Here is a 19,735-nt window from a genome sequence, read left to right as displayed (position 1 = left end):
TTCTTCATTAAAGACCCCTAAGTCGCGGAACCCCAGACCACCTAAGCACTTCGGTTTGCACATAGCCTCCCAATTTACCCAGTGAACTTTTTGCCTAGTATCCGAGTGCCCCCACCAAAATCTCGCCGTTAGAGACCGGATCTCATAAATGACACTAAAAGGCAATCTGTAAACTCCTATCAAATAAGTTGGAATCGCTTGGATGACTGATTTTATAAGAATTTCCTTCCCAGCTCGCGACAATAGTTTCTCTTTCATGCTCATTCACTAGTCGCATATTCAAAATTTCTATCAACTCTTCCTGCTTTGACATATTAACGCCTTTGCTAAAAGAGACCTCCGATTTTTTCGTAATTAATTTTCTGCCCAGAAGCTGCTTCATAAATGTTGAGAATATCAACTATCTTAGAGCATTCCACTCGGTTGGCTCTTGCAAATAGCAGACTGTCATCTGCAAAGAAAAGATGGGAAATTTTTGGTCCTCTCCGGCTTGCTCCGGCCCCATGAATAAGTCTGTCACCCGATGCTTTCCTGATCAGAGAAGAAAAGGAATCAACAATCATGATGAAAAAGTAGGGAGACAAGGGATCACCTTGACTCAGGCCTCTAGTAGGAAGAACCGAACCTGAGACAACTCTGTTAATGATGAAGGAGTAAGAAACAGTCGACACACATTCCATCACCAGTCTAACCCAGCACTCTGCAAATCCCATTTTCAGCAATAATTTCTCCACAAAGAACCATTCCACTCTATCGTACGCCTTGCTCATCTCAAGTTTCATAGCAATAGTCCCTTTCCTTCCGTTACTCCGCTTCTTCATAGTATGAAAGAGCTCCATTGCTATTAAAGCATTGTTTGTAATTAATCTACCCGGCACAAAAGCACTCTGATTTGTCGGAAATAATACCAGGAAAAATTGATTTTAATCTCATGACAATAGCCTTAGAGGCAATTTTATACAGAACATTACAAAGAGCAATAGGGCAAAATTCTGTCATAGTGATCGGCGTCTTAACTTTCGGAATTAATGCAATATTCGTGCTATTTACTGATTTTTGGGAGCAAAGGCCATGCAAAATATTTTTGACAAAAAGAAATACCTCATCACCCACGATGTGCCAGAAACGCTGATAGAAGATGGCGTGAACACCATGTGGCCCAGGCGCCTTACAAGGGTGCATTGCACAAATTGCTGCATATATTTCATCTTTGTCGTAAGGTCGAGTGAGAAACTCATTATTGTGGCTCGAAATTTACGGGGTGATAGCTTCAAGGACTCTCTCGCAATCCGCAATCGAAGGGTCACTAGATGTAAACAAATTAGCATAGAAGTCCTCAACAATTCCTTCGAACTCCTCCTCTTCAACCCTCCACACTCCAGTAGCATCAAATAATCCTCTTATTTTGTTCCTTTTCCCCTTTGGGCAGCCTTGTGGTGAAAATATTTTGTGTTCCTATCTCCGTCTCGAATTTCTGATACTCTAGAGCGAAGATACCAATGAGCTTCTTGCTTCCCGCAAAGATCTTCAATTTTAGCCTCAAGGGAAGTGCAAAGTTCAATATTTTCTCTCGAGACCATCCTGCCTTGAGCTTCATGAAGCTCCTTCTCTGCCACGCTAATCTGTTTATCAAAGTGTTCAAACTTTTTCCCACCCCACTTCTTAAGAGAGCTCAGCAATACCTCCATCCTCAACCCAATGTTACAGCCCGCACTACTACCCCATGCTTCTTTCACAGCCTTCTCGCATGATGCATCCAGTAACCATGACGTCTCGAACTTAAAATTCTTTTTTCCCCTCCTACGTTTCTTTTTAGGCCTTTTCAGTCTTGCCAAGATAGGCGAGTGATCTGACTTTATACGCACCAAATTCTCCACTATAGCATCAGGATACAGACCAAACCAATCTTCATTTCCACAATACCTGTCTAGTCTCTCCCCGATCATAGTTTCCTCGGTTAATCCCCTCTCCCATGTGTAAAACTAACCCTCATATCCCAAGTCACGAAGATGGAGGCTTTGAGGGATTCCCTAAAGTCAGATATAGCTCTTATTTCCGAATCAGCTCCTCCCTCCTTTTTAGTGTAACTTAGGATTTCATTATAGTCACCCCCGATAAGGATAGGTACCGAGTAAGAACCACATAAATCACGCAAGAGTTTCCAAGTTTTCCATTTACTTCCCGTCTCCGGCCACCCATAAATGCCCACCCATTGCCAAGGGAGACCTCCCACCTCCAAAATGTCACCGCAAATGTGATTCTTGGAGTACGAGATCAGAGAAAAAGAAAAAAAATCACTCTTCCAATACAAACATAAACCTCCTGATAAACCTTCACTACTGACACCAAACGCACAGTCAAAACCGAATTTGTCTTTTTGTTTCTCAGACTCACTTTTATTAATTTTCGTTTCCGAAAGAAAAACCAAATCAGGGGCAAAATGTGAACACCACCTACGTAGTGCCTTAACTGCTAGAGGGTTGCCAACCCCTCGACAGTTCCAACACAATATATTCATTGTTGTTCGCGGGGTTGGTTCTCTCCAACACCCGCTACTTTCTCCAAAGCTAATGTTTCATGAACACGAGCTTTTTTCGACACTTCATCTACATCCATCTTACTGCCTACTGAACATACCTTATGTTTATCCCCACTGCACATAACAACACCTGATTTTCTCTACTGCCACTACCTCCCTCCCTTCTAAGCTTCAACCCCTTCTTCAATCCATAGTGTTTCGATCCTGTCCCAATATTGAATTGTATAGGGACAGGGGAAGACCCTGTGTCAGCACTTTGTTTTGATCCCATCATAACGTCCTCTCCTATCTCTTGAATAGCATCTCTGTGGACTTGTGTAAGATTTACATCATTCCCCGCCTCATAATCTGTGCCAAAGCCTGCTTCATACGCATGCTTGGAGTCCATGTTATTTCCTCCATGGTGTTGTTCAAGAGTCTGCAATTCAGATGATTTGGCCTCTACATTTCCACTGTCGATGGCAGACTTTTTATTCACAAAGAGAACTTTCCTGGATGCTTTAACTTCCTCCACCTCTTCTAGTAATTTTTGCCTCCATATCCTGGGTGTTGCACGCTACCTCAAACTCCAGCCCAGGCCCTGGTTCTGTTCTTCCTCCGTTGCGCTAAGGCAGTCTTTCTCACTATGTCCCATTACACCACACATCAAGAAGAAGAAAGGTAATCGTTCGTATTTTAATCCAAATCGAACAATCTTTCCATCCCTCCCCTTCATATTCAAGAAACGGCGCAGAGGCTTCGTGATATCTAGGTTAATCTTGACTCTCCTATACTTGTCCAATCCCAGTTCATCCTTCTCAATGTCAATTACTTCACCTATGGATGCTGAAATTGCCCTCACCACTTGGTCAGATCGGCGATTAAACGGTAGGTTTTCCAAGCAGACCCAAAAAGGAGAATGAGTGAGTTTAACATCAGAGGGTTGTTCATCCCCTCCAATTTCATTAATTGCCAGAAGATTGTTCTCAAAGCACCATGGGAGTCCTTCCAACACCTTCTCTTTATCCTTCCAATGGAAGAATTGGAAAGCAAAGAGGTTTACCCCAATTGATCGGATCACCACCCTCTTAGAAACCGACCAAGCCTGCGTCATCGTTCGCTTAAAGGCTTCCAGATTGTAATTACAATCCGAAATTAATTTCCCCACCAACATTAGGGAAATTCGATCCTCTGAATCTTCCTCCTCCACTTCTCCAATGTCAATAATTTCATGTTTAGGGTCATTGATTTTCAAATTCGAGTATTAGTTTGCTAATTCATCGGCCATGGTTGGCCGGACACACGCCTGTCTTTCGAGGTAGGTCAAGCCTTTCTTTCGAGGAAGTCGCCGCCCTCTCTTTCAAGGGAGTTTTTTCCCGTATTATTTTGCTTAAATGAATTATAATCATATTAACCCTAAATAAGATTATTAATTGTCTTATTAAGCGTAATTACAAGTACAAATTCCTTTTAAACATGCATAAAAGGCGTGATCAAGCAATAACAATAAATATAAATATAATATCAAGCAACATAATAATAATAATAATAATAATAATAATAATAATAATAATAATAATAATAATAATAATAATCAAAATAATCATGTTAAAGCATAATATTAATAGCAAGATCCTAGGCATGATACTAACAAGATTAATAACAAACCCTAGCATGTCATTAAACATTAAAGATTAAAGCTTTAGCCATAACATGTTACTAACATGATATTAAGAAAGAAATAGGAAGCATCAAAATAATCATACTTGATATTAGAAATTTTAATTATCCCTAAATATGATACTATGAAGCAATATAACATCCTAACATGATACTAGGAATCAATAAAATAATCTAAGCATGATTTCTATATCAAAATATTAATAAAACAATTAAAGTACTTACTTCGATGCCTCGTACCTCTTTCTAATAACAAAATACACACGTTAGTAACTTCAAGAAAAATATTAAAACAATACAATTTAATTAAATGATTGAAATAGAGATAGATTTGGGACTAAACCTCAGAAATTATCAACCTTTCACGTCTAGGGCGAAGACAACTTCGAACTTGGCTAGGTATTTCTAGAACTAATGTATGAGGAATTTTGAGAGAGGGAAGGTTTAGAAAAAAAAAATAGAGAGAAAAGGCTTCTAGCTTTTAGTGAGAGAGAAAGAGATGAATGTTGTTAATGTAGGTTGTAGATGTTGATGATTTTAAAACAAGGAGAAACGACCCCTATTTATAATCTTAATGAAAACCACTTTTAGCATTAGATTTTGATGATTGCAAAATCAAAGCTTTTGATGATTGAAAAATTAATCTTAATGATAACCACTTTTAGCATTAGATTATTAAAAATAAAAATTCTCTATTGATGTATAACTTCTTCCTCAAAAAAAAAAAAAAAAAAAAAAAACTACTTCTCCATTGACGTACTATTTTACCATCATTCAAAACCTCACACGGTAAAATAGTACGTCAATGGAGAAGTAGTAGTTGTTGTTGTTGTTGTTATTTTTTTTTTTATTTTTTTTTTTTAATATCTAATGCTAAAAGTGGTTTTCATTAAGATTAATTTTGCAAATACAAAAAAAAAAAATTTCTTTGGATATATATATATATATATATATATATATATATATATATATCATGGTCAAACAAATGAATAAATAAGATCTCCTTTGGTCTAGATCAAAAAGTAATATAGTGATTTTTAACTTTTCTAAACTTCTCATCACTTTTAAAACCTAGTCGTAATTAGTGGATAGAGTTCCTCTCTAGGGTGAGTGAGTCCCGAGCTAGGGTTTGTGAGTGAGTTTCCCTCAAAAATCCATAATTTCGAGCAATTTCTTCATTGATTTACTCTATTTCCATTTGCAATTCTCCCTGTTTTGATTACCTGAGCAATAGGATGGCGGATGATTTAATTAAGGACTGGGAAAAACTCAAACTGACCGAAGACGAAGGTGTAGTTCTAGGGGGCGATTACGTGGAGATTGTAAGTGATGATACGAAGGCCAAATTGAATCTCACCTTGGTGGGAAAACTCTGGACTGTTAAACCCTATAACATCGAAGCGATGAAAAAAACCCTGACTAATGTATGGCGTTTGAAAGAAAAATTTGCATTTAGGGTTGTTGAGACAAATCTGTTTGTTTTTCAATTCTTTTGTAAGGAGGATAAAGATCGTGTCTTGGAGGGAAGACCCTGGTTCTTTGATGAAAAGCTATTGCTACTGCAAGAAATTCGTGGAGACGAACAACCATCAGAGATAGTCTTCAAATATACTCCTATGTGGGTGCGTGTCTTAGATGTGCAAATGAATAAGCGAACGTTGGAGGTGATGTATGATGTAGGTGAATTTCTAGGGGATTTTCTTGAAGCTAATGATGAGGACCCTTTGGGATGGAGTGATTCGGTTAGAATAAAAGTCCTTGTGGACATCAATAAACCACTGAGACGTGGTCTGTTCCTTGCAACTGGGAAGAAGCAATCTAGATGGGTGGATTTGCAGTATGAGAGGCTGGCTGATTTTTGTTTCTTCTGCGGAAGGTTAGAACATACTGAGAGGGAATGTCAGTATAAAGAGCAAATAGAAGGTGAGACTACGGAGCTGGTGTATCAGTATGGCCCGTGGCTTAGAGCAACTCCAAAGAAGAAAGTGTAGACACCTAAAAATGTCTCCCCAAAACCAAACCCGATGATGAACAACCTTTCACCGCCACTATTGGTCGGGTTCAGTATTTAATCCCGAGAGTGCTTTAAAAATCGTATTTGATCAAATTTGTATTTTTGAACAGTCCATGGATTAGTCTTGATGTTTGGTAAAAGCATGGTTTTAATTTCAGCCCAAATTTATTATTTAATTTCAGCCCAAACCTTTTTTATTTTATTGTTTTATTATTTTTGGCCCAAACCTTTTATTTATTTTATTTAATTATTTTCTTATTTTAGTCCAAATAATAATAAATCAGAAAAAGGCCCGAAATTATCAATCGGCACTTAAATTGCTAAACGAAATTAGGGTTAAAAATGTATTAAGACGGAAAAGCGGGCTGGGAATTCCCGCGCCACGGCAGGTACCCACCGTGTCACGGGAATTTCCGTGTCCTTTCCGCGTAAACCCTTAACACGTTTTCTTCCCCGTTTACTAAAAATTTCCCGCGTCACACTAAAACTGCACCGTGTCACGGGAATGTTTCCCGTCTGACGGTGGGACTTCCCGTGTCACGGTACATTTTGCCGTGTCGCGGGATACTTTTTTAGGGTTTTTATCATTTTAGGGTTCCGTGTGCTCCCTCAGCACATTTTCTCTATAAATACCCCCTCATTTCCGATGTACGGGGCACCAATTAATTCTCTATTTTTCTCTCTTCTATGATTTAGCCTAAACACTAGCCTGCCCTTCTTATTTCAAAATTCCTTCTTCAAGTACTCCAAGGAGTCCATACTTTACTCGTGGTTCTGTCCTTAAGCCAAGGCGTGAAAGGTAGAACTGTTTGAGGGTTTTGCCCCAAATCAACTCTACTTTATTTAATTTAATTTTATTGTTGTTTTATTATTATTTCCTTGAAGTTACTAACTCGTTTATTATTTTGTAGTTGTAAACAAACAGAATCAAAGTAAGAATTATGTTCCTTTTATTTCTATTATTTTTCTAACGATTTTACATTGTTGGAATTATTGTTAAATTGCTTCCAATATTAATGTTAATTCTATTATTATATTTTATGATCACCATATTGCATGTTAAAGGGAATATGTAATGGAAAATCACGACTAATAAGATAATTTGGACAACCGGTTTAGGTTCCTTTTTAATCTTGTTGTTTTAATCAAGTGATCACAAATATTTTAGAATTATATGTTGCATTAATATTCAACCAATTGAGCTTAATAATAAATTGGAGCAAATTGAATTTTTGTTTGTATGTCTTTGAGATCGCAGGAGTCACTTTTCACTATAATAATCGAGTAGAGGCCAATACGGGCGAATGTGACTCCATGACTCACTTTGTACCATCATCCCCGATCCTCCTTTCGTGGTTCCGAACCATATGGAGTTAGTAATCTGATGGATTATGAATGGGGTGTAACCTTCACGGGTCAATCGTTGTTGCCTTCAATGTCCTTTATTCGTGGTTGCCTTTTATGATCCGTGAACGGTTTACAAGTTCCTTAAAAACTTGTTGGCGGCTCCCTACTTTTCTTGTCCCTAATCGTATACGTCAATTCCCACTTCCTAAGAGTGCCAAGCATAATCACCACATGCTTTTAACGTAGGCGCACTTTGAATGACGCCTACAGAAAGCAAGGGTGGATTTGGCAGAAAGGGAGAAGGAGAAAGCGTATATGGAGAAATTGAAACACTCGGCAAAAACAAAGAAGGTGTCCAATTATAATGACCCTGATGTTATCAAGTTAGGCCCCGTAGGGGCAGCAAGGAGACTTGCTTTCTCATCTCCATCAGATAAGGGTGATATGGCTGCTGTGGTGAATGTAAAAAGCAGAGAGTCGGAGCTCATTGCTGTTCCTGACAGTAGTGGTTTGAAAATGGTTTTGCGGACTGTGGGGACTTCAATGAAAGGGGAGGGAGTGCATCTCACTAGGCCGAGTCAGATTCAAGAGGAGGGTGAAGGAAAAATCGAAGAAATAAAAGAGAAGGGAGTGTTTACTTCAATTGGGAGTGGAAGTAGTAATATGGACGAGGGGATGGATACTCACAACAATGAGTTAAATTTTGATAAGTTTTTGAGTAGTGGGAATGTAAGGGAGCTTAGCTCTAAGGGAGGTGGGATTACTGAAGGGGAGGGAAGTGAGGTTGTAGGGAGTTTGGTGAGCAAGGGAAGGAAGTTAAAATCAATTAAGGTGGTGCAGGGAGGGAGGAGGAACGAAAGGACAATTGAAAAAATTCTATCAGGGGGAAAGAGAAGTGGGAGGGAGGAGGAGGAGAATGAGCATGAAATGATGGTGGACGGAGAGGAGACTGAAGAGGCGAATAAGAGAAGGAAGGTGCAAGTTCCTACTGTAAATGTGGCGGGCCCCACACCCATGGGCTCTTGGTGATCAATGAATAACATCCTAAGTTGGAGTTGTATAGGTTTGGGGAATACCTCGGCGGTCACGGCTCTAAAAAAATGTTGTTTTACTTGAAAATCCCCATATTATATTTTTGTCAAAGATGAGATTGAAAAGTCAGGAAGTTGAAAAAATAAAAACAAAACTAAAATTTCATAGTGTTCTGGCAGTTAGTTGTATGGGAGAAGATAGAAAGAGAAGTGGTGGTCTTGCTCTTTTATGGAAGGATTTTATAAATGTGGAGATTAAGTCCTACTCTTTAAATTACATTGATTCGTGGGTTAAAATGCCTAAGAAAGAGGGATGGAGATTCACAGGAGTGTATGGCTTTCTCGAAGAGGAGAATAAACACAAAACGGGAACTTTATTGGAGAATTTGCGTGGCAATCGTGATACCCCTTGGGTGTGCGGTGGAGACTTCAATTTGATGCTTTTGTTTAGTGAGAAGCAAGGTGGGAAAGATTTTCGTGTAGAGGAAGCTGACATCTTGAGAAAAGCAGTAGCATTATGTGATTTAGAGGACTTGGGGTTTGTTGGCCACCCTTTCACGTGGACTAACAATAAGGGTGGTAATTTTAATCTATAGGAACGACTTGACAGATTTTTAGCTAACCGAGAATGGAGGGACCTTTTCCGGGATCTTTCGTGTCACATTTATCCAAGCGAAAATCTGATCACATTCCCATCCTTCTATGCATCAGTGAAGGTGTCGGCAAGCAAAAGAAGAAAAAAAAAGAGGAAGCTGTATAGATTTGAGGAGATGTGGTTGAGAGATGAAACTTGCGGTGATATAGTAGCAAATACTTGGGGTGAAGGGGGAGATATTTGCTCAAAAATAGCTCACACGTCTCTTAATTTGAGTGCTTGGAGTTGGAACAAATTTGGTGACTTTATTAAGGATTTGAAGGATTGTAGAGCTCACATGGAGACCCCTATGGCGGAAACTCAAACAGAAAATGTCATTGCCCAAATGCGAGCTCTAGATGATAGAATGGATGAGTTAGAGAGTAGGGAGGAAATGTATTGGCGGCAACTATAGGGATTTATAGGTACTACGCAGCGGAAATAACATGAATCATATTCATACAGTACCTAATCCAAGGATCTAATGCATAACACATAAAGAACAAATAATTGTACCTTTGAAGCGTGATTCCACGTGCGATCGAGCAAGAACAAAGGGAGATAAAGAACCCCAAGCGTGATTCCTCTACTTGGTCCACGGGCACAGATTAAGACCTCCACTAATGCTAGTTAGTCGCGACTGAACGCTTCAATCAACCTTCAACGGAGAGGAGAGACATACTAACCAAGAACCACCACGATAACCATCACACGCGCCACCAAGGGGTGGCCGGCCGTACGGACCTAAGGGGAGGATGAGGGCCGTGAGTTGGAGAGAGGATTAGGGTTTTGGGATTGGTTGCATTGATGTCAAAATTCACAGTGTGTGAATTATGACTGCTTACTACAAACCCTAGGCATGGATCTTATTTATAGATCTCATCTCTAAATAAGAGCCCATGTCAAAAGCCCAAAACCCTTATCCTAAACACACTACTCTAGCCCAACACTCTACATGGTATGTCATAATCTCGTGAGGCCCATTAATGGGCCTCTTACTTGTTTAACCCAATACCCTTGTTGTGTGACCTCATAGGATCCATTCTATAAGGCTTTGGGCTATTTAACTAACCCAAAGCTCAATTATCATATCTAGCACCAGATATTGACGACCCTATAGAATGAACTTATTATCTCCATAATAGTGATCCTTGATATATCTAGTAATTGCACTTATCGAAGACATAATTCCTTCTGCAACGTAGTAGACAGGATTGGTTGAATAGGGACAAAAATACGACTTTCTTTCATACGAAAGCTAGTCAGAGAAAATCCTGACACCATATTAGACAGATAAAAGATGCTGCCGGAAATTTATATGATGAGGAAGAGCAGATTATGGAGGTTATGGTGAATCATTTCTCGGAACTGTTCTCTATGGGTGTCCAAGTGGAACCCCTTCCATTTGAGCACGGCCATGCATTTTCTGAATTCTTCCTCTTCAAGGGGCCAAGACACATTCCTAATTAAATAGGTAGACTCAATTCATTCTTATGGCAACCAAAGCTTCCACTCAACTCATGAAGTAACCGAGAAACATCCTTTATAATCTCCAGTTACGGCCAGACGTTTGAATGTACCACAGTTAAAACAATCATTGAATGAAATCAGTGTTCCACTCATGTCAAAGGAATCCACTAATATATCCGGAAGCTCTATACTTGAACTTCAAAGTAGGTCTATAGTTCGATCATGCATCATTCATGCATATCCATGTGATTGACCGAGCATCACTATGCTCCTATAGCCCATGAAACTGCGCTATCCAATCAATCTTAACATGCTAGTCCATTATTGGAAATCATTTATGTCCAGTTTAATGATTCCGAACTAGGAACTTAAATAATATATGAATTTAGTTCACCTGTGGGGTTTCATTCAAAAGGTCATCAACCTAGTGAGCCCATCAATTCATAATTATTTTGGACATTTTATTTAATCTTGAAACCACGATTAAATAAGATTGAAACTTTGTTTCAATTGATAAACATAATTCTGCAAGCTAATGTATTTACTTTTGTAATATGCCTTCTTAAAACATACACAACTAAAATTACATAACTTGCTTCAATCCAAAAATCTTATTAGTATGACTCTCACACCTTGGTCATGGAAGGGGTTTAGAAAGTAAAGTTCATGAGACATTCTCATAAACATGAATTTTGCAAATTCTAAATCTTATAATCATTTTCATCTCCATACACTAAGAATTTTCCTTCGCCCTTTCGCAAGAAACTTTGGAATTTCTAATTTGTATTCCAACGTTACATTTGATTTCGATTGAAATCTATCATCACTTGTTCTTTAAAACACGGGAATCAAATAGACGAGTATAGTCCATGGCATGTGCATGATTCATCCTTTGCGAATTGCATAAGGATCATCACTCAAAGTCTTAATTTCATCAACCTTTCTCAAGGTATTGAATCATTAAGCAACGTACCATGTCACATGGGATTGAAACTCTTTTCAATATAACGTTGAACCTTATAAGAATCTTATCAATATAAGCTTCTTAACCTAAACTCAAACATCCTTTGAGACCTATCTATATAGATCTTGAATCCCAAATGTACTCATCTTCTTCTTCAAGATTTTCATACAAAATGCATTACCCACCACTTGACTCTTCAAGCAATGAATAATTGCTCTTTATACTAGACCAAGAAGACTTCATAGCTCCCACTAAACATCTTGTACATACAAGACCTTTTCTTCATTTTACGAGAACATCAAACGATTTGATTAACTCACAAAATTAGGAACATAACTCCCTGATGCTAACTTCAATCCATTATGGATCTTTTATGCATCCCTAGGATTATTGGATCTCCAAACTTTTGACTGTATCATATACAAATCTTATGAAAGTGTTTTGAAATCCATCTACCAAATCTTATAAGGTAAAAATCACTAAATATCTTTAATAGATCTTTGCAACATGTAAAGGTTTCATCGTAATCATAGTCATACTATGAATTAGTTGAATCCTTTAACAAGTCTTTGCTTTAGTTAGAAAACATTTTTCTTTCTTGTCTGCTTTGCTTACAATGGGTTTCACCCAATTTAGGCAAATTATTCAAGTGTCATACACTTGCTTACAGACTTAGAATCTATTTCAGATTTCATGGTTTTAAAACCACTTGGAATCATAACTTGTCAAATCATCTTTATTACTTGCATAATCATCATGTTCCAAAATAAATATTTTAGAACTCTTAGTCAATATGAAATCATATTTCTTTGACTAAGTTTTACATATGCTAGTCATCCTTGTGGGTTTTACGCAACAATTGAAACTCATACAACAACTTTGTTTAGTTTTCGATGAGAAATGACAATAGAGGATGTGCACTTGGAATGTACTACCTTCGACACATGGTTATTAATCCCATTACACATAATGAGACCACGCGTTGTCATTTGTAACATGAGGTAAATCATGCTCATATTGTTGCTTTTATTCGATAACTTCTCAAATTTCTTCGAGATTTTCGAAATCACTTTTCTTGAACTCTTTCAAGGTTCTCGAACTTTTCGAGATTCTTATACTCCCACTTGCCTTTTGAGGAGGCATATTTAGCATAGGGTGAACCAATCATGGTTTTGAACCATGTTTGTTTGTTGCTTTTCTCGAACTCTTTCGAGATTTACACTACTCCCACTTGACCTTTTGGAACAATTTCCACAAGGGCACCTACTTGAGCAACAAACATTTTGTGCTAAGTATGGTTTTTGTAGTAGTACCCCTTGCTGTATATAGGAATCGAGTGTGCATTAAACGTTTTAATACAACTTTTATTCCTTACTTTGTAGAAAGACTATATAAGAACTTTTCTTATCCATATCACATATGAAGCCTTTGCTACATTTGATTTGACGTATGTAGTTTGTTTAGTTTTGTAGCTTTTCTTAAAAGTATATCCCTTGAACAATGGTTGGAAGATAGGTAATTTACATCCATTATCAAAATATATCTCATATAGATTGATAGCTTCCTCCATAAACACTTCACAAGGTTTTCTTTCGGATTTTGTTGTAAAACGATTTCACAACTCTTGGATGTTTATCAAGGTCTTGGCTTAAATTCTCATTATTACGATCATATCGCAATACTTTGAATGTGTTTCCAAGTACATGTCTCGACTTAAATTTTCACAATTACAATCATATTGTAGTGTAATCATTATCTTGTCAAGTTGATACTGAACTTCATACTGAACATTTTGAACTTTTCAAAATTTTCACTTCCATGCTTCAACTAAGCATAAATAGTGATCGTATCACAAATGAAGTTTCATTGTCTGTCTCTAGCCTTTGAATCTTTGGTTTTCTTACATCGATATGTATTCGACCTTGTGTTCACATCATCATTTCTCTAAATGATGACTTTGTCAAAATTTCAAATTAGAATGATAATTACATATATCAATGGATTCATAATCCAATGATATTGAAAGTCCACCCCTTTGGATCTTCCGCATGCAATTTTCATTTTCATTCGAATTAATTGACATTTTTAGAGACAACTTATATATATATATATATATATATATATATATATATATATATATATATATATATATATATATATATATATATATATATATATATATATATATATAGAAATGGTTTAACTATTTCTATCATATAGAACTTTAAACCTATTTAGCAATTCAAAACACATTATGACTCAAAGAAGCATAGAATAACATTTATTCCACGTTTTTGAATCTTCGATGCTTAGTCATTACTAACATTGAATGGTGTTTTGATAATGGTAAGAATGAATAACATTTATTTAATTCTAGCCCATTATTAGTGGTGAAATACTGGTTCTACTTGTAAAGTTGCAACTTTTGCTTCCAAACTTGTAGATTCTACTTGTGAAGTAGCAACATTTGCTTCTAAACTTGTAGATTTATTTCTCTTTAGCAATAAATTCTTCCTTTAGTTCAATCACATTGTGCAATGAGTGATCTAAACAAGACATCATATGTCCAAGAAGTAGCAATATGCTAAATCAATTTCTATTATATAATTCTAAATTGGAACATTTCCATTCTTTTACCTTCCAACTGTTATGAGGTAGTTTCTAATCAATTGGAATTGATCCATTTAATTTGAAACATTTGTTGTTCATAACAACTTTTAGCATGTAAGTAGTTCTAGGTTTGAGAAGTAGCAACTTGTTTGCATTTCTTAGCCTATAACTTCTTAATGCAATCCTCATATATTCCTAAACCTTTCCCATTTGAGCCACCTAGAACATTTCTCTTAGGTTCAAAATGATACCTTGCTCAACTACTTTAATCACTTTTCATGATTCTGCTAAGTCTATTATATCATTATTTATATTTGAGTTTAATCAAGTATTAAATTCTATATAAAGTAGATGAAGAATATTGTCATTTGATCAACTTTTGATCATTGAGATTTCCAATCACTTTCTTATATTCAATCATATTGAAGATAAGAGATTTTATTGGACTTTTATACTTGTCTTTTAGAGGGTTTGTACCTCTCATCTCATTATATCCCTTGAAATACTTTTCAAAATGAAGATGTGCTGGCATTTTACTCAAACATTTTGAATAAAACCAACCTTAGACATGTAACATGGATTTCTAAAACTTGCCTTTTAGAACAATCTTAGCAAAATTGGAATATAGGTTTACGGATTATCTTTTAAACCTTTTGAGAACGTTTCTCAACTTTATTTTCAATCGAGGAGATTATATATAAAAATAAAATTAGAACGATATGTTACTTACAAGTAAACGCAAAATTCAATTATGTTTATTAAAATTTAAAGTACCATAAGCGAATTAAATTGGTAACTTTAAAACACTCTATTCAATTTAAGTGATCCCAACTTGAATTAAGTGATTCCAAGATCCTTTATTCGTGCAATAATTAACCAGAGTGAGGCTCTGCAATCAACCATTACATTTTCAAGGTGAGTAAACTCTTTACTGATTACAACTCTTGTAATTCTTGGTTGAATAATTAACCATCGCATGTTTAATTATTACTCTTAGCTTCAAGGTTCTAAACGCTTTAGGTAACCTTGTTGAATATAACCAATTAAAAGTGTAGATATGCGGTCCTACCCCCACTTCCCCAAGATATATTATGATGCTCTGCTGAGGCCGACCCATCATAAACTATCAAGGTTTTCGTCGGGTTTTTAATTGGAAAAGCTGCATCAATATTATTGGGATCTAGATTTATTATGTTGTGATTAAATAGTGAACTCTAGCGCATCATCACAAGACATCAATAAAATCTAACATGCATAAAATACTGAATGCACAAACAAGACATAGCATAGCCCCTAATCCTAAGAAAACTAATAAAGTAAATGCTCCCACTTGAATCATCATGGATCGCATCCACCTTGCTCCTTTGGGCCTTCACTTCATGGGCTTCTTGGATTAACTAAAACCTGTAATTCTACTCTATTCTATCTACTACTTAAATAAAATAAAATAAAATTACAAAATACTTTATCGGTACGTAGACCGTACTAAGATTACAAAAAATACATCACGATGCGCATATCGTATTTAGCAATCTACTGGGCCATACTAGTCATTATATAGCAATAAAACAACATCATATATTATAAAATTGCCACATAATAAATCACTCATCATGCTTTCCTAAACTACAACATCGAATGTTCACAATTAAGGAAACATGGCATCTAAATATCTCATATTTTAATTAAAGCAATTAGATAATATCATATATTATTCATGATCATCAATAAAATATCATATATTCTAAATTAGTCATGAGATAGAATCAAATCTTATTTTAATCTTAAAAGATAAATCATATTTATCCTCAAAGATTATCCTAACAAAGTTAGGAAATTCTATCCTAATCACTAGCCAATCACAATATTTTAAATCAATTATATCCAAAAATAATTATGGGATAATCACATTATTTAAATCAATTATTATCCTTTTGGAATATGCTCAGAATATCCTAACAAAACTTATCCAAAATTAACCACTTTAGTTTAGGATAATTACCAAAATAACAAACTAAATATGGATAATATCAAATATAACAACTTTTGAATATTTGATTTTATCCTAAAATAAAAGATTTTATCCAAATAAAACCAACTTTATCTTTTAAAATAAAAGATCATATTTTGAAAATATTTGAACTTATCCAAAATAAAACCGATTTTATCCCAAAATAATTCGTAATTATTCTGAAATAATTTTTCAAAACAGAATTTTTATTTTTTTGAAAATACCGCAACCACCAACGCCGACCACCGTGGTTGGCTAGCCGAAGCTAGCCACGGTGGCTGGCTGCCGTGACACCAGCCACTGCCTCAAAGGGCAGCAGCGTGGAGCTAATTCTGCTGGGCTGTAGGCCACCGTGCGGTGCAAGGCAGCAGCAGCACCAGCGGTGGCAGCCGCGGCAGCAGCCGTGCAACGGTTGCACGCTGCTGCCCACAGCCACCATAGACCGCCGCCCTCCCTAACCCTCCCTCTTGGACCACCACCTGGTCGGCAGCCGCCGTGGCTGCGCCAACCAGCCGCGGTTGCCGACCAAATTTTTTTTTTTTTTTGTGTTTTAATTTAATTAAAATAACATTTATCCTAATTAAATTAAATCAGTCCATAAGATTAAAATTAAATCACATTCAACTTTAAAATTAGGGTTCATCATAAAATTAATCCATTTAATTCTAACATTTAAAATTAAATCTATGATCATACATAAAACATTTTTATGCATAAATCAACCCAATTAAAATTATGAAACATAAAACAAATCAAATTCAATCAAAATCAAGCACAAAATCATATTTTAGGGCTAGGATTTTCGAAAATATTCGAAATTAGGGTTCTAGGGCTCGAAATTTTTGAACATATTAGGGCTTAATTCGGTCCTCTACATGGCTATTTGAGCATAATTAAATCGCATTTAATCTATTCCAAAAGTTTAATCACATTAAAAGAAACAATTGAACCATAATTAAATATTCTCCCTCCTAATTGAATTAAAATTAAGGATTATCAAAGAATTATTGGCAATATGCGTAAATACAATAGGCTAACTGATACCACTGTAGGGATTTATAGGTACTACGCAGCGGAAATAACATGAATCATATTCATACAGTACCTAATCCAAGGATCTAATGCATAACACATAAAGAACAAATAATTGTACCTTTGAAGCGTGATTCCACGTGCGATCGAGCAAGAACAAAGGGAGATAAAGAACCCCAAGCGTGATTCCTCTACTTGGTCCACGGGCACAGATTAAGACCTCCACTAATGCTAGTTAGTCGCGACTGAACGCTTCAATCAACCTTCAACGGAGAGGAGAGACATACTAACCAAGAACCACCACGATAACCATCACACGCGCCGCCAAGGGGTGGCCGGCCGTACGGACCTAAGGGGAGGATGAGGGCCGTGAGTTGGAGAGAGGATTAGGGTTTTGGGATTGGTTGCATTGATGTCAAAATTCACAGTGTGTGAATTATGACTGCTTACTACAAACCCTAGGCATGGATCTTATTTATAGATCTCATCTCTAAATAAGAGCCCATGTCAAAAGCCCAAAACCCTTATCCTAAACACACTACTCTAGCCCAACACTCTACATGGTATGTCATAATCTCGTGAGGCCCATTAATGGGCCTCTTACTTGTTTAACCCAATACCCTTGTTGTGTGACCTCATAGGATCCATTCTATAAGGCTTTGGGCTATTTAACTAACCCAAAGATCAATTATCATATCTAGCACCAGATATTGACGACCCTATAGAATGAACTTATTATCTCCATAATAGTAATCCTTGATATATCTAGTAATTGCACTTATCGAAGACATAATTCCTTCAGCAACGTAGTAGACAGGATTGGTTGAATAGGGACAAAAATACGACTTTCTTTCATACGAAAGCTAGTCAGAGAAAATCCTGACACCATATTAGACAGATAAAAGATGCTGCCGGAAATTTATATGATGAGGAAGAGCAGATTATGGAGGTTATGGTGAATCATTTCTCGGAACTGTTCTCTATGGGTGTCCAAGTGGAACCTGATGCTGTTATTGAAAAAATTGACAAGGCTATCTCTGCCGAGTAATTTGCCGAGCTGGCTGCCCCTTTCGATGGTGAGGAGGTGCGTGAGGCTCTTTTCCAAATGCACCCTACTAAAGCCCCCCGACCCTAATGGTATGTCTTCTATTTTTTCCCGATTTTTGGAGTATTGTTGGTAATGATGTGATTTCAAATGTGCTAAATATTCTTAATAATGGAGGTGATATAGGTTCTATTAATCAGACACATAATGTTTTAATTCTGAAAAAAAAGAATGTGAGTCTCCTGTTGATTATAGGCCTTTAGTCTATGTAATGTACTCTATAAAATTGTCTCTAAAGTCCTAGCAAATAGACTTAAAAAAATATTGCCTTCTATTATTAGCGAGTCTCAGAGTGGGTTTGTCCCTAGTAGATTGATCACTGATAATATTCTGGTAGCATATGAGTGCTTTCATTTTCTTCGGAAGAAAAAAACTGGAAAAAAAGGTTTTCTGGGCCTTAAGCTTGATATGAGCAAAGCTTATGACAGGGTGGAGTGGGAGTTTCTTGAGAAGATGATGGGGTCTTCCGGGTACTTTTGTGAAAAATATTATGAATTGTGTCTCCTTGGCTTCTTTTGATGTTCTTGTGAATGGTCAACCTTCGCGCGAATTTAAGCCTAGTAGAGGGCTTAGGCAAGGTGATCCTCTTTCACCTTTCCTTTTTATTATGTGTGCAGAAGTTTGTCGGCTCTACTCCGAGATGCAGAGAGGAAGAGAGACATTCATGGGGTGAAGATTGGAAGGCATGTTGAGCCTATTTCTCATTTGTTTTTTGCTGATGATAGTCTCCTTTTTGTCCGGGCAAATGAAGAAGAAGTGGAAAAAGTTCTTGATATCCTTACAACCTATGAGATGGCGTCAGGTCAAAAATTGAATATGGAAAAATCAGAGGTGTCTTTTAGCCGAAACATTGATCGTGAAAAGCAAAACATTCTTCAGATGAAGTTATCCTTTAAGGCTGTCGAAGGACATGATAAATATTTGGGACTCCCAACTTACATTGGTGGTTCTAAAAAAAAGGTTTTTCAGAGTATTCAAGACAGGGTCTGGAAGAAATTGAAGGGTTGGAAGGAGAACTTTTTATCTTAAGCGGGTCGGGAAATTCTTATAAAATTTGTAGCTCAGGCTATCCCGATCTATGCTATGCAATGTTTTTCCATCCCTGTTAGCATTCTTAATAAGGTGGAAAAAATGTGTAGGAATTTTTTTTGGGGACAAAAAAATGATGAAAGGAAGACTTGTTGGGTGGCTTGGAGGAAAATGTACCGCTAAAAAAATCTTGGGGGGATGGGTTTTCATAATATGCAGCTTCTCAATAAGGCGATGTTAGCGAAACAAGCTTGGCCTATTTTGACTAATGAGCAATCCCTAATGCCTCG

The 19,735-nt window shown here is 36.7% G+C and overlaps 3 protein-coding genes across 3 annotated transcripts; 2 read left to right on the top strand and 1 right to left on the bottom strand.

The window, feature by feature from the left end:
* Positions 1-1,400: 1,400 nt before the first annotated feature.
* LOC145564896 (uncharacterized) lies at positions 1,401-1,946 on the bottom strand. The gene has a single exon (XM_081625060.1). The coding sequence runs from the start codon at positions 1,944-1,946 to the stop codon at positions 1,401-1,403; it is 546 nt and encodes a 181-aa protein (XP_081481186.1).
* Positions 1,947-5,433: 3,487 nt separating this feature from the next.
* Positions 5,434-6,189, top strand: LOC145564895 (uncharacterized). The gene has a single exon (XM_081625059.1). The coding sequence runs from the start codon at positions 5,434-5,436 to the stop codon at positions 6,187-6,189; it is 756 nt and encodes a 251-aa protein (XP_081481185.1).
* A 2,514-nt stretch (positions 6,190-8,703) lies between these two features.
* Positions 8,704-19,445, top strand: LOC145564894 (uncharacterized). The gene is made up of 5 exons (XM_081625058.1): positions 8,704-9,169; positions 9,302-9,620; positions 18,206-18,355; positions 18,698-18,886; positions 19,034-19,445. Exons 1-5 carry the CDS (start codon positions 8,704-8,706, stop codon positions 19,443-19,445), a joined length of 1,536 nt encoding a protein of 511 aa, XP_081481184.1.
* Positions 19,446-19,735: the final 290 nt, after the last annotated feature.

Source organism: Chenopodium album, chromosome 10 (assembly GCF_948465745.1).
Source record: "Chenopodium album chromosome 10, dcCheAlbu1.1, whole genome shotgun sequence".
In the NCBI taxonomy this organism is placed as follows: domain Eukaryota; kingdom Viridiplantae; phylum Streptophyta; class Magnoliopsida; order Caryophyllales; family Amaranthaceae; genus Chenopodium; species Chenopodium album.
Note: the sequence above shows the minus strand (reverse complement) of the source record. Positions and strands in the feature narration are given on the sequence as shown.